This window comes from Centruroides vittatus, unplaced genomic scaffold (assembly GCF_030686945.1).
Source record: "Centruroides vittatus isolate TY-2023 unplaced genomic scaffold, ASM3068694v2 contig_7, whole genome shotgun sequence".
Classification (NCBI taxonomy): Eukaryota; Metazoa; Arthropoda; class Arachnida; order Scorpiones; family Buthidae; genus Centruroides; species Centruroides vittatus.
In genome coordinates this window covers 2,908,309-2,923,734 of record NW_027122442.1, presented here as the reverse complement: position 1 = coordinate 2,923,734, position 15,426 = coordinate 2,908,309, and the positions used below count along the sequence as shown (strand labels likewise).

The 15,426-nt window shown below is 29.3% G+C and overlaps 2 protein-coding genes across 2 annotated transcripts in view; one reads left to right on the top strand and one right to left on the bottom strand.

Annotated features, from left to right (window-relative positions):
- The window catches only part of LOC136980486 (multidrug resistance-associated protein 1-like), a 46,405-nt gene extending 38,344 nt beyond the window's left edge, over positions 1-8,061 (bottom strand). The window contains exons 1-3 of the mRNA XM_067276610.1: positions 7,903-8,061; positions 6,760-6,936; positions 6,555-6,680 (exon numbers count right to left, since the gene is read on the bottom strand). Coding sequence (XP_067132711.1) covers positions 6,555-6,680; positions 6,760-6,936; positions 7,903-7,932 — 333 coding nt within the window. The 5' untranslated portion in view covers positions 7,933-8,061. The remainder of the gene's footprint in view (positions 1-6,554; positions 6,681-6,759; positions 6,937-7,902) is intronic.
- A 5,333-nt stretch (positions 8,062-13,394) lies between these two features.
- LOC136980493 (cytoplasmic dynein 2 intermediate chain 1) overlaps positions 13,395-15,426 on the top strand; it is a 47,084-nt gene continuing 45,052 nt past the window's right edge. Inside the window, exons 1-3 of the mRNA XM_067276623.1 lie at positions 13,395-13,538; positions 13,719-14,178; positions 14,289-14,332. Coding sequence (XP_067132724.1) covers positions 13,524-13,538; positions 13,719-14,178; positions 14,289-14,332 — 519 coding nt within the window. The 5' untranslated portion in view covers positions 13,395-13,523. The remainder of the gene's footprint in view (positions 13,539-13,718; positions 14,179-14,288; positions 14,333-15,426) is intronic.

The window sequence follows — 15,426 nt, the reverse complement described above, 5'->3', positions numbered from 1 at the left end:
CAGAAAATTACAGCCTCTACTAGGCCCCCCATACCAAAACCCTGGCTATGCCAGTGGTATTTGGTAAAATACATATATGTGAATGAGTTTATATGGGAAATTAGTCAGATTGACCAACTATCACATAGAATCTTGCTATTATATTTTTTTATATATTTAAAATGAAAAGTCTTGGAAATAATTGTTAAAACTTGTGTAATGGATCTTACTACAGTTCTTAACAATTGTAATGTTTGAAAACTTTCAGTTACACTTTTGCCATTATCTAGTAAATTGATATTTCATTTTTACACAATATTACATATATTGAGTATATTATAATAATACAATATAAGTCATTCATTTTCTGTAAATAAATTTAAACATAAATCTTCCCAATGGCTATATGTAATTTGCTATAAATTTTATCACACCACAGTTTTCAATTAGAAAGCACACTGAGATTTTATTAAACATATTGTCTTATTACTGATAATTGAGTTGATATTGACATTGATATATCCTGACAATTTTAATCTACACACAATTGTATTATTGCATTGCCAATAATGCTTATCACAGTGAAAATTTATGCCGATTCTTTAGCATTATCACAGAATAATTATCAATGCCATGAAAACATCTGTCATTCAAGATTATAAATATTAAAATAGGAATAAATACTAGAAATATATGTTTTATTTGTAACCTATAAAGAGAATTATATAATGCCAGATTTGAAATAAAACATCTGTATTAAAACTTTAAATAATGAGTTAGAGAGGTTAAAAATATATATATTTTTGAAAGTTTGGAAACATTTCAAAGCTTTGACAAATCACAAATGCAAAATGGATTATGACAAAGCGGCAATCTTTTAATTTATTTAAAAAAAAACATAAAATATAAAATTTCTATTTGAAAATTTTAAGATAAAATAAAAGTTGATATCATCTCACTAATGATATTTTGAAATGAATATTTTTTAATTGCTTATTTTAAATTAATATAACAAAATTTATTTTTACCAATGATATAGTATTTGAATAATTTATATAATAAACTTTATGATAATAGATAAAGTGAAATAATTTTTATAATTACCTATATGGAGCCATCTATTAATTATATATATACAGTTTAACTGGGAGGGAGATCATTAAAAGTACATACATCATTGTACTTTTCATGACCATTGTACATCAATGGAGAGGGATGGAATTGAAACATTGTCTAATGAACATTTTTGACATTAATAGCATGCAAATTTATTCTTATAAGTCACATGTTATGTAATAATTATAATATTAAAAAATTTCAGATTTTTTTAAAGAGCTAATTATATTTTAATTTCATTAATGTCAATAATATACTGTTATATGGGGTGTTTGAAGAGTTTGTGACCTGATGTACAAACAAACAAATTGTTCTGAAATCATTTTTTTCTAGTATAATTGCCTCTAAAACTAAAGTATTTAGTCCAATGATACTATAATGCTATTATAAAATATCTTTCTTATAAACTGTATAGTTGAGGTTTGCAAAAAGTCTTCTGTCAGTGATGAAAACAACACTGTGTTTACAGTGCAAATCTGTTATCTATTCATGAATTTTTCTAAACACTCCATGTATATCATCAAAATGTTTATTCAAAATTAAGTATTGTTAGTCTCTAACAAGCCATTTAAAAAGAATCATTAAGAGGACATTATTCATAAAAGATATATTCTATGATATTAAAAATTAAATTACATTTCAGAACAGTTTTAAGAATATTATAATAGTAATTAAATTATCAAACACCAATTTATTTTTAAATATTACACTTATTGATTTTTAACTCATAAATAAAAAAAAATAATTACAAATAACTGAAATTTAAAAATACAGTCAAACTTTGATTCAATGCCACCATTTGTTCACCTCTAAAACTGGTAGTAACCTCAGTACTAGGAAGTTGTATGAAGGATGATAAAACTGTAGCAGATCCTCTTCTTTTAATATTATCTTTATGTTCAGTGAGCCTCTGATTGAGGGATCTTGAAGTATATCTGACATATCCCTGTGCCAGTCTTCTCACTTATGGCTGGAATGACAATCACTCCACTGCTCTGTTTGTTATCCATGGAGTTTTTATTATGTCATTAAAAGGAAATATAGTTGGGTTGCATTGAAAGCTATGAATTTAATATTTCCTCTCTACATTCACATACTCCAAAATACCTCAACTATATTCAGCCCCATCACTAATAATAATAAACATGCAGTCTTCCAACACAACCCAACTCATATTGCCTCATATGGAATGATAACGATCCACAGATTAAAAAAAGAGCAATGAAGTGCAGTGATGCACCCAGAGGGAGAACCAAAGAGCCCTGGCATCTTCCAAAGTAAAAGAAAAACAATACTGTACTAGAAAATTTTCCAAAAAATTTGTTTTTAAATAAAATTTATTTTTTATTTATACTGTGTCATGGCTTCTATTTCTATACTATATAAGGTATATAAGGTGGGAATTTTATTGAATTAGCATTAAAATCTTTTTTATCCAATTAACTCGGCTCCACAAGATTAAATCCCGAGTGCGCCACTGGTGGAATGTATGTCATCTCAGCCATAAACAAAGAAAGTGGCATGAACACAGCTTATGTCAGCTAAATCTCAATATCTCTCAATCATTAAAAGACTCACCAAACAAAAAGACAATATTAAAAAAGAAGAAACTGCTAAAGTTTTATTTTCCTTCACACAACTTCCCAGTACTGAGGTAGCAGCCAAAATCATCAAAACCATTTTTCCTCTCTCCCATATCAGCATTGTATTAATATAAAAGTGTGAAATTTATATCAAAAGATTCTTTACTTATGGAGATCCTTCATAAGTACTTGTAAGCACATTACTAGGGTGGCACTGTTTAAGAGAATGCTGTATCAATGCATATAAAATGCAATAGAAATAAGTTAGAGTAAACATAGGTAATTCATGATACTTTTTAAATTCATCTTCATCAAATAAGTAATGTAAGAAGAGATTTGAAATTTTACTTGCAGATAGCGTTGAAAATATTAAATTTTAAAATTTTCTTTGTTCAAGTAAACTTATTTATAACTGTTAGCAGAAAGATTCCTATTGTAAGAAAAAAATTGGAAATTTGTAGAAGTGTTGAAGGAGACTAGTTTTATCATAAATTTACAAAAAAGTATTGATGGTAAGTAAATTTTTCTTTAATATTTCAATAAATTAAGAACTGGAGTTATATTTGAACATGCACTTATTATTTTTTTACTGTATTGTGCATTTAAATTTCATTAGCTATTTGAATAACATTCTTAGCTTTTGCAGTGAAATTCTAGACACATCAAACACAAAGACTATCCAATAATTAATTATTGTTGATTAGATAAGTAAAATAATAATATATTGTGGCAATATGCCATATTAATGTAAATATTAGATATAAGTTTAGTTTTAAGTTTTCTTTCTTCTTTGTTTTCTTGAATTTTCTATTAACATTCCTTCTTGTGGGTGGGGTAACCCTTTCCACAAACCACGTTAACAATGGGAAGTGAAGTCCCTAATGCTACTAGAACGATAAGAAGGTTCATTCTTGGGTCGGACTCTCGGTGAAGGTAGACGTGCGAAAGTTACGCTCCTGCTCGTCGTCTAGAAGGACAAAGGGAGATGAAGGTGGCCTACAGAAAGAGAAAGGACCCCGCTAACGTAAAGAAAGAGAGAGAGAGAGAGAGAGAGAGAGAGAGACAACGTCCATTATATAAGGAGAATTTTCAAAGAGATCTGAAAAAGATCAGTGAGAAACGATTTAGAGTGGTTCCCCACCTGAGGAGCGTCAATACCAAAAGAGAACCCGGGTATTCCTTATAACCTTCTCTATCATACTAAAACTTCTTGCTATTCTTCCTTTCCTTTTAAGTTTATAATTTAGTTTAAGTTAGTTGCAAGATTACAAGTCCATCTTTTCTTATGTCGCGAGCACGTTCTTTTGTTCTGTATTCACTCAATTCCTCGCCCCAGTTGGAAATATTGTATAACATTAAGAGTTGGAATCTGAAAGAATCCTGTATATTGCTAATTACGTGAAAAAAAATAATAATAATTGTTGTTATTTTTTTTGTGTACTGCCTCTCGTGGACTATTGTTCACTCGTGTGACTATCACAATATGTAAGTTATACATAATGTTAGTTGAACATATCCTAAGTATCTGTCATGCTTTTTAGGTCCAAAAGGAGGTATGATAAAATAATTAATATATCATGAAATTACTACTCAAGATACCAGCAAAATATCATCAATATCATCAACATAAAAACGATAAACTTTTTAAAGCCATGAGGATAGAAAATGTTCAATATACAAGGCATCTAAAGAGTGTGTGGTCACAATTTTAATAAAGATGTTGAAAATAAGATTGGGACATAATGAATGCAATGTAGTTTCTGTTTGGTTTGGTACCACAAGAAATGCCAGGCATCATGTCTGGCATTTCTTTGTCATATGAAGAAGGGGAAGACGTGTGTATGTGTGATGGATGTGCTAGCAATTCAAATAAAGATTGAAGTTATTTTGAAAATTTTTATACATTTTTGTAATAAAATAAAATCAACAGTTAATGTTACCTATGGTAGTGAACATGGCGGCTCGTCTCTGAAACAGTGGGGACGCACGTTCTAACCTAACCTAACCTATTCTAATAAATTACCCCTATTCTAATAATTTGGTTGGCAATAATTATGGTAATTTATTAGAATAGGTTAGGTTAGGTTAGAATGTGTGTCCCCACTGTTTCAGAGACAAGCCACCATGTTCGCTACCATAGGTAACATTAACCAAATCAACTTACAGTTATATTTATGGCACTTCACTTTACAGCACTTTGCTAATAAAGCAAATTTCAATTATATTCATGTTTATATTTTCTGTGCTTGTATGTTCTTAAAGAGGTTTTGTGGTTTTTTTTATTTATTATTTTTACTTTTGCATTGTTTTCTTAGGCCTAGCATTATTAAATTCTTAATAGATGATAAATATGTAATGTAAATATGTTTTTAGGCTGCTAAATTTGCTAACTGAATACTGCCCAGCTCATAAACTAATTTGCACAATCATATTAATGTTATATAAGAATTAATTTCTACAAACTATCAAATTAATAAATAAATCAGTGAATATTTTTATACATTCAAGTAATTTTTTTTTGTTTTGGGAGGGAGATTTGTGGGTTATATTGAAAATAAATTTTGTTTCTTTTCCTCCCTTGCATCTATAAACATTTTATCACATTAGTTCAGATCTAAAATCCATGACCATTATTAACTTAGTTTTGAATTAATTATTATTCTTAATATAATCAAACAAATATATAATATATATAAACCTGTATATAATTTTTTTTTTTAGATTTTATATAGATAAATCATTTAAACATGACTTCTTTTGATCTTTATTTAAAGACATGTAATAACATAACTTATCTCTACAAATTATTGATGAGCTGAATGGTCTGTCAGAGGTTGTTTTTTCATTTCTGGACTTTACACCATTCATAAATATCATCTTGGCTAATATAACATGGAGGAAAATATATCAAAATTCTTTTATGAATTCAAGATCTAACATTTGGATAGAAAAAATTTGAATGTACTATGCTATTCATTAATGATGCAACTACAAAATCATGTTAACACAATTATTCCAATTATCGAGACTAAACTGTAGAGCTTTATCGCAAAATATTTAGGCTTCTCTAAGTAAACATAATGACTTTGACATGTCTTGGTGACATGAAAAGTCTTGTTGTAGATGCAGAGTGTCTTTGCTTTTCATTTTCTTCTTTTACTTATTGACAATAATGTAGTAAAATCATCAAATAATAATAAGAGTGATGTCAAACCCATATATAAAAGTTAAAAATCCTAATTAAATAGATATAACATACAACAATATATACATGCAATGAAAACAGAAAAACTTACTGAGCTATTAACTTAGTTAAATCTTTGTGTACAGTAATGTTTTGATAGTGAATGGAATTGTGAAAGAGTTGCAATATTTAATTTAAATGAATATTTCTTTTACCAATTCTAGTTTAACAGCAACTTCAATTTAGAATGTCTTGTAGACCATCAAAGAAAAAACATTGTTGGCATAAAAGATATTTTACATGTGCAGTTCCTTTAACAATCATTAACAAACAACAAAAATTCATTCATTAATTTTTTTAAAGATTCTTTTTCTATTTTAACAGATTATTGAACTAAAAAATAAACCAATGGTTCTATCAGAATGACTAAATTATAAGTTTTGTAAGATGTTTTGTGTGAAAATGCACTATATTTGCCTTTTTTAAATTAATAATTATTATAGTTTGACTATGCAATAAGCTCATTTGACCAATGAATGAACTTTAAAATAGCATTTTAAGTTTATAACTCATATTTAACAAATAATAAAAATAATAATAATTTTACAAAATTTTTTAGAAAATATAAAATCTAATTCAAATATTATACACATTATACTCATTATACTCATATTCTTTTTAAATATACTTACAAAACTTAACAGTTTTATAATAGGCGTACAGTAGTGTACTGGATAAACTTGAATATTTTCTGGTAAAAATTCTACATTAATAGCAATCTCTGCAATAGTTAATATTAGTAATACAACTTGTAATATCTATAAAAACATAAATGAATATTAATAATAATTTTATATCTTTCCAATTATTAACTAAATAAGATTATTTAAACTTTACTGTTTTCGAAATAGTCAGTATGGTCCACGGAATAGGTTTACGCCGTTTACCAAATAACACATAACATTCTAATGGCATAAATAACCACAAGAATACACAAGGAATCCAGGTAAGCACAGTATTTTGGAAACACAAAGTAAAATCTGGAGTCTGAGTATTCCATGAAACATTAACATCCTAAAATAAAAAGATATCTTCAGAACGGTTTATAAAATTAAAGTTATTTAATTAAACAGCATGAAACCATTAAAAATTAAATTCAAAATTAAATTCAAAATAAGCTGGAATTATCTTTATATTATAAAATAATAAATAAATGTATAGAATATATTTTTTAAAGTTAAATTTTAAGGACATTTTTATTTAATTTTTTTGTGTTCATTTATATAATTATTCATTTAATCTTAATATATTTAATTTTTAAAAATTAATTCCAGTATGTTTGAATGGATTTCTGTCTCCTTTGGTACTAAATTCATCAATTCATTTTTATAGGAAAATATATATAGTTGTATATCCTTTTTCGGTTAATGTAACCCTTGGTGCCAAGATGGCGGCTCGTCTCTGATTCAAGCATGGAAACAGTGGGACGCACGTTCTAACCTAACCTAACCTAACCTATTCTAATAATTTGGTTGCTAATAATTATGGTAATTTATTAGAATAGGTTAGGTTAGGTTAGAACGTACGTCCCACTGTTTCCTTGCTGGAATCAGAGACGAGCTGCCATCTTGGCACCAAGGGTTACATTAACCCATTTTTCGTTACGAATCATCATTATAATTATGTTTATGTATGTATATAATTTCAGTTTGCAGCTTCTAATTGATGCCCGGTTAAGTTTTGCGGCAAAAAGCTCGTGCTTATATATTGCGCCGAAAAGCTCGTCTGGTGATTTTAATCTTTCATATTTTTACACTTTATCAGTATAAAGTTTCATATTTATCAAATAATAAAAGTTCGAATTTTATATTTTATCTACAATTAAGTGAATAATTTTTAAGTATTTCTTACATATTATTTTTTAAATTTTAAATTATTAAATAGTATTTTTTTAATTTATCGCGGACATAAAATAAACTCAATTTATCAAAAAAATTATTTTAAAAAAATACTTTTTAGAGAAATGATTTTAATTCATACCCAAAATACACTTCCACAAAAGTTTTCCATTTTCTTTACAATATAATATTCGGAAGTTTCGGCTTCGCTTCACTCCCCAAGCGCAAAATCACGTGCTCTGAAAAACTATTATTGACAGTTGCCTAGCAACCGAAGATAGTAACGGATTCTCCTCCTAGACTTAAATAAATTATATAAAATTATATAAAATTTTTATTATAAAATTTTTTTTAATTAAACAATAAACTCATTATTAAGTTTTATTTTAATTTATTAATTTAATTAGTTATTACCAATTACGAATAAAACCGTTTCGGGCTGTCATCGCGTTTGTTTAGAAATGCGCGTGCAATTTCGGTTACATCTCTATCACGTAACAACGATTACAACAGGTTCTTAATTATCTGCAACATATGACTCGAAAAGAGGGTATAAAACAAATTGCACAAAACAATTTCAGTCAATGATTAATCTAACAAAACAAGTTTAATATGGATAAGAGCGCTATCTCTATTGAATCATTGGAAAGAGATTAGGAAATTATCTTTAAGATACTGGAAAATTACTGTCGTTACCTGAGATTGAATTGACCCGATGACCTATTTTCAAGGAAAATCTATAAAAGTGAAAAAAAGAAATCGTTTTATTATTATCTACGATATTATCGCCAGCTAAATAAACAGATGCAACTTCCGTCCGATAATTTAAAACCATTGTTATTGATGTCGCGCGCCATTGCAAAGAACAAAAAATTATATTAAACCTTATTCCTCGCAATTAAGAGTGAAAAAAAAAATTTTATTAAGATGTTTTAAGTCACGAATACCGTCAATTTTCGTGTTTTATCCTGTATTTTTAATACGAATTTTTAAACTATTATTACTGTGTCACAAGTATTATAGGCCTACGCCATGACAATTCAAAATTTCTTTCCATTTCTATCATTGGTCGATCATTAATATTTATTATAATCTCGTAATATTTCTAATGAATTTTGTGGTAGTTCTATTTATAAAATAACACACCCATTAAGATAATCATAGGATTATCTAAGCACGACTTCTTTCATATTGGAATTAATTTAGGATATAAATTGTAAATCAAAATAGACGTACTAATTCGAATGTTCTGTAGAATAAATTTAATCAGTCTTTAAAAAGTAATGAATTTAAAACACCTATAAATTTAATTTGAGAATTAGATTAAAAGTCAATTAACTGAAATTTAAACAATTAGTCTTTTCTGTAGTGATTGCATTACTACAGAAAAGACTGATTGTTATTATTAAATCAGAGTAATTCAGAGATGCTAATACAGTACAGGCATACCCCAGGTTAAGTACTGTACATGTGTGGTTGTATAGTAAATTGCCATTTCCATACATTTAAATACATTTTATTTTAATTCGTACATATGTGTTAATTAAATTAAATTTTAAATAAATGTATATAGCATCATTAAACAAATAAAACAGAACTAAAAGCTTGGATATAACTTATATATATTTTACAATAGATTTACGTAACTTTGTGTATTTATAGAAGACACAATTACATACATATTTTACTTCGATGGCGATTTAATAACTACTGTGCTTTTCGTCAATAATTTCTGAAATTTTGCAGAGAGGTTTGTTTATTAGGAGCCTGAATACTATTAATTTTTTTGGTTAAAGGTCGAGGGGTAGAGAGATAAAGGGTATGGTGTATATCTCCAGTAGGCCCACACTTAATGACGCTTTAATTCGTTGCTGCATTTACAATTTTTTTTTTATAAAACCCATACCTACCCTGAAAATTAAGCTTTTTGCCATTTTATAATAATTAAAAATATTTAAAAATTTTAAAATATCATAACAGGCAGTGCCATCAAATGTCACCAAGAAAGTTAGGCAACTCGTTGCTGGATATTTTTGTTTTTAAATTAATGCAATTCCATTAATTTTTAATGTTTTGACTGATGTTGGATCGGGTTTAGTATCGGTGTCTATGTCTTCATCAGTCATCCTTAGAATATTTTCTTCTTGTAATATCTCTATCAATTCTGCGTTTGCTAATTCTTCCTTGTGGATTTCCATTAGTTGTCCAATATCTGCCACGACAATTTCTAAATTCAGTCTTTTCTCCCAGTTGAAAAACTTGATTAGTTATTATTTCAAAAGTTTCAATATTACATAGGCCTGCATTATGTTTTATAAATTTCGAGACTAGAGCCCACAATTGTCCACCACTCTTACATTGTGTGAAATCAACTATATTATTCAAAAAAAATTAATTAATGACGATTTGAAAAATTTTCTTAAAACCCAGACATTTTTGGTCTTCAACATACCACTCAAAAACAGCGTCGTATGCCACTATCTTCCACAGGTTTTGGTTTAATAATTTAGAAAATCAAATAAATAAATAAATAAATAAATAAAAAATAAAAAAATAGAAACAGTTGCATTGCGTGAATATAAAAACTAATGTGAATATACGGAATAATAAGCGAATCGTCTCATATAGTTAAATGTAAAAAATTCCAGCAATGAGTTGTTTAACTTTCCCGGCAGCATTTAAAACTGCGTGTGGCACTATCTGTTATGATATTTAATTAAAAAACTTTATACATTATTAATTATCATATAATGGCAAAAAAGCTTAATTTTGAGGGTAGAGATGTGTTTTCTAAAAGGATTGTAATTGCTAATAACAAGTAAAATCGTCATCAAGTCCGACCTACTCGAGATATGACACACGATCCACCTCTATCTCTTTGTCACTTCGATCTTTAAACCACCAAAATTTAACAGTATTAATTCCTCTAATACGTAAACCTCCATGCAGAATTTCAGAAATTTTCGACAAAAAGTACAAGAGTTATTAAGCTTCGAAGCGGGTGAACAAAATCGTGTCCCCACATACAAATGCTAACATTCATACATACAAAAAATAAACTCCCAAATTTGTTTGCATTTCTCGATGTTTCATGGTCCTCTAAGTCAAAACATGTAAAAATCTTGGGAGGTCATTTTTTGACCGATCACCTTACTTCCCTTCTGTAAAACAGAAAATTCGAAAGTTTTTCTTTTCTTTTGTATGTATAAATGTTAGTGTTTATATGTGGAGAGACCATTTTGTTCACCAACTTTGACGCTTAATAATTCCTATGCTTTTTGTCGGAAATTTCCGAAATTCTGCATGGAGGTTTGTGTATTAGAGGGATTGATGCTAGTTAATTTTGGTGGTTAAAGGTCGAGGGGACGAAGAAATAGAAGGGGTCGTGTGTCATATCTCCAATAGGGTCAGACTTAATGAGGATTTTACTTGTTATTATGATTAACAATTCTTTTTTACAAAACGCATCTCTACGCTCAAAATTAAGCTTTTCGTTATTTTATTATATTTAATTACAGTATATAAAAAGTTTTTTTTAATAAAATAAAAGATGGAGCCACAAGCAATTTTAAATGGCGCTGTCTCTGGATTTTTTTTTTTCAAAACTTTTCAGCGTTTTTTTCCCGAGAAAATGTGCTTCCCTAATACACAGCGATGAGCGCGCCCTTCGCTGTGCGATAATAAAGCTGTGCGATAAAGCGACATTAATATGTGATTTAAATTTCTTTAATCGCTTCTCTTTCTATAAGATTCTCTAATTTTATACAAGGTGATTATAAAATTAACAAAAACTATAATTAAACAGGAAGTATTTAGAGCTCTGTTCAGAAAGAAGGACCACATGCAATCAAATTTGGTGTGCATACTTTCCTGGCCATAGTATTTAGATTTCTCAAATTAAATGTTTAGTTTCAAAGTTTCCAAATAAGGGGAAGTTTCACGCTTATGTCGTTGCAATTTGCACATTACGTAAGTTATGGAACAACTTTAATTAAGATTTATAAAGGGTTGCAAAGTGTGTTCGATATGGATTAGCGACATGGTGATTATATGTTGTATTATCTGAATGTTCATTATCCGTTAAGCTGTACTATCATCAGTGGCGTAGCGTGGGTGTCAGCCGCCCAGGGCGGAGGAAAATTTCGCCGCCCCTTTATTTAGGTATTTTTACAAGATATTATTATTTATTGTAAAATTTTGCCGCCCCCTAAAAGTGCCGCCCGGGGCAGGCCGCCCCTGCCGCCCCCACTACGCTACGCCACTGACTATCATAGAAGCAGCAATGCTGGTTCTGTACTCACTGAATTCCTGTATTTAAAGTCCTTGAGAAAATGTGCTCTGTTCGTTCCTAATCTCAATAAAAGGATTTTGCGTTTTGAGGTAACTGAAACTTTCAATATAAAACCACGAAAGGATTGTAAACCGATGGAACCGGAGAAAATGGAAGAAGTGCTAATCACTGTAGTAAAACAGTGAATGAAGAATTCTCAAAGAAGCTGTAGTGCACATAACTCGGATGATCCACGATTTATGGCCTCAGCAAATTCTAAGGACCGATAAAGTCCATTTTTACTTGAATGGTGTGGTGTTTTCCACACCATTAAAATTACCGTACACACACAATTACCGTATTTTGTCTGGAGAAAACCCACATGTTTTTCAACAAATTTCCTTGCATCAACTAAAACTTACAGTATGGTGCGGGTTTACACTATTCTCCATCATTGAAATGAGTGATTAATCGATTACTTCCCACAGCATGGCAACCACCATCACCAGACAATCTCTTATGATTTTCGGTTACGGGGAAAACTAAAGAGCCTTGTTTATCCGGACAAAACAAGACAATCTTCCGAGCTTAGCTATCCTAAAAGACAGGCTTTCGCCGTACGTGAAACAACTATATTCAATTCAGTTACGTTCCGCTGTCGAGCGCATTGTTCATCAAACGCATGCTTTAAAACAGAGGGATAGAGGCAGGGCCGTCGAGAAAGGAGAGCTAGGAATTTACTAAGAGTTTCTATAAATTAATGTTAATTTTACTGAAAAAATAAAATGTTTAAGACTGCTTTTTATTAATAAAGAAACATTCTAAGTATTTTATTTGTTGAAAGAAAAAAAGACAAAACGAGGCAAAAAAAGCCGTTCTACTTCCAGCCTGATACAGCACTATATGGAAGACACATATGACCGTTCTATTACTATTATCGACACACTAAATTGCAATAAAATCATTAAACTTTGTGTCTCAACTTCTCTGTATTGTCTGAATTTCTTTGACAACCTATCTAATATGTGCGACAGTAGCGCTAAATTTCCCCGATTGGAACATTTTGGAAATAAACTTATTATTTGAGAAATCGTTATTTAATTTAAAAAGAATATTTATTCATGTAGATATAATAAACTTTGCAATAAAATTATTTAAGAAAATTTGAAAATTAGTTAAAAGATCAATATAATTTTTTTATTATTATTATTTAATAATTTTACTTCATACGTTTTTGAGAAAGGGTATAATTTATTAAAATTTTAAAACCAAATAACGTAATTATTTTAATTATTTCAATCGCGTTAATTCGTAAATAATATTTTTATTTTTATATTTAATATCGACATATTGTATTAGTAGATGGCGCTACGGGTGATAAAATGTCTTTCAAAATGTTTGTAAATAACGAATATATTTTATTTTGTCTAATCAGAAAATGAGAAATATTTTGAACCTAAATTTCCTTAGAATATTTATAAACAGACCGTAACATGCCTACTGAAAAGGTATATAATTCTTATTTATTTATTTATTCATTTTTCTACGAAAAGACATTAATATACACGTAAAAACCCCTTATGGTTAATGTTTAACATTAACCAAACTTATATAATAATATATAAATATTAAATTAAACGTGATTTGATATTTATATTTGATAAACTTAAATCAATATTCTTAAATAGATCAAAATCACATCTAGAGAAAATAGAACAAGAAGAGAAGATTCAAAATCCAGAGAGAAAGATGGAAGATCCAGTAAAAGATCGTCGTCTACTGTTAACAGCCTTGAAGACAGGAAACATAAATCCGATAAGTATAGAGGCGATGGCGTGGACGGGCGCGCGGCTACTAAAAGAAGAGACGATTCGAAAAGCAGAAGTTCTGTTCCTCATCAGAGAGTGGGTGATTCTGTCACTGGATCGAGGTCTTCCCGAAGGTCTGAAGCCACGTCTCGTTCGGAGACGTCGAAGATATCTGATCGAATGCGGTCGACCGAGAGGAGTTATAAGAGTACGAGTAGTAAATATGGTGACGTAGCTAATAAGAGCGAAGAGAGGCGTAAATCGCAAAGACGTGACTTGGAAAAACAACAGACTGACTCGGGGACAAAAAATATCCGTAATAATTTGGATACTACGTCGAGTAAGTATTCGAAACGTTTTTTGATATAAATATAGATTAATGTTTTAAAAATCACTGTAATTAATATATCGATATAGATAAAGTAAGTGAAAATTTATTTCTCAATGTAGGAAAATTTTCTCGTAATTTGAAAGAAGATGGCCAGAAGAAAAAAGTAAGACATGCTATTTTTATAAACATATAATTTATAATGAACATATTTGTTAATTAAATTAATAATAATGATGCAAGTTAGTCAGTAGAATATACAATACTGTACTACATTGGTATGTAAATGAAAACTTGTAAAATACATAAATACATAGTCATTTTAAAATGATATAATACAAATGTTCCGTACCTCGATTTATCCTAACACATTAGATACAATTGAAAACTAAAGTACTGTATATAGTATATGTACAGTCTTGACTTAAACTCACATAAAAAAATCTGTAATTTTTCTGTTTTTGCAATCATTGTTTTTTTGAATGTAAAATTGCACCTCTTCTAATAAATGTCACATCAACAGCTGTTGCCTCATATTTCTGCTCAATGTATCTTAACACTACTTTCATTTAGGTATTCTTGAAACCGTGTTTTCTTATATGTTGAGCATCAAACACAAGACCGTGTTATTTATTAAACACTTGGCACTTTTCCACTTCTATTAGTTGATTCTATAGTAGTAAAACATTTCACCAACATGTGGTGAAATGTTTACTACTATAGAATCAACTAATAGAAGTGGAAAAGTGCCAAGTGTTTAATAAATAACACGGTCTTGTGTTTGATGCTCAACTACTTTCATTGTTTCTTTGCCTTCTCTCTTTTCTTCTGAGTCATTCCATGCCAACTTGAAAACCTCCACACACTACCCTCTCTGATGTTGTTCAAACTCCATAGTAAGATAGATAGCTTTTGGTCTTAAACTAAGATCTGAAAAATATTAGATCTGAATGTTGTATAATTTCTGAGATATAGACTTTGATACGGATAGAGATCATGCCACTCTTCTACACCCACACACACACACACCTCGTGAATAATCAACTTTGTCCTCTTATTGTGCATCATTGAAACAACATACATTTTCAAACTTGGTGACTTAGGACAACCTTTTTCTCTGAGTTCATCCATGTTAGTTGCATCATTTTTCAGCCTTGCATAGTTTTTCCATAATTTGGGGGTAAAAATTGATTTTGTACAAGTGAATTCATACTTTAGCAACTTGTAACTCTTAAAGTAATCATGCCTATTCTCTGTTGG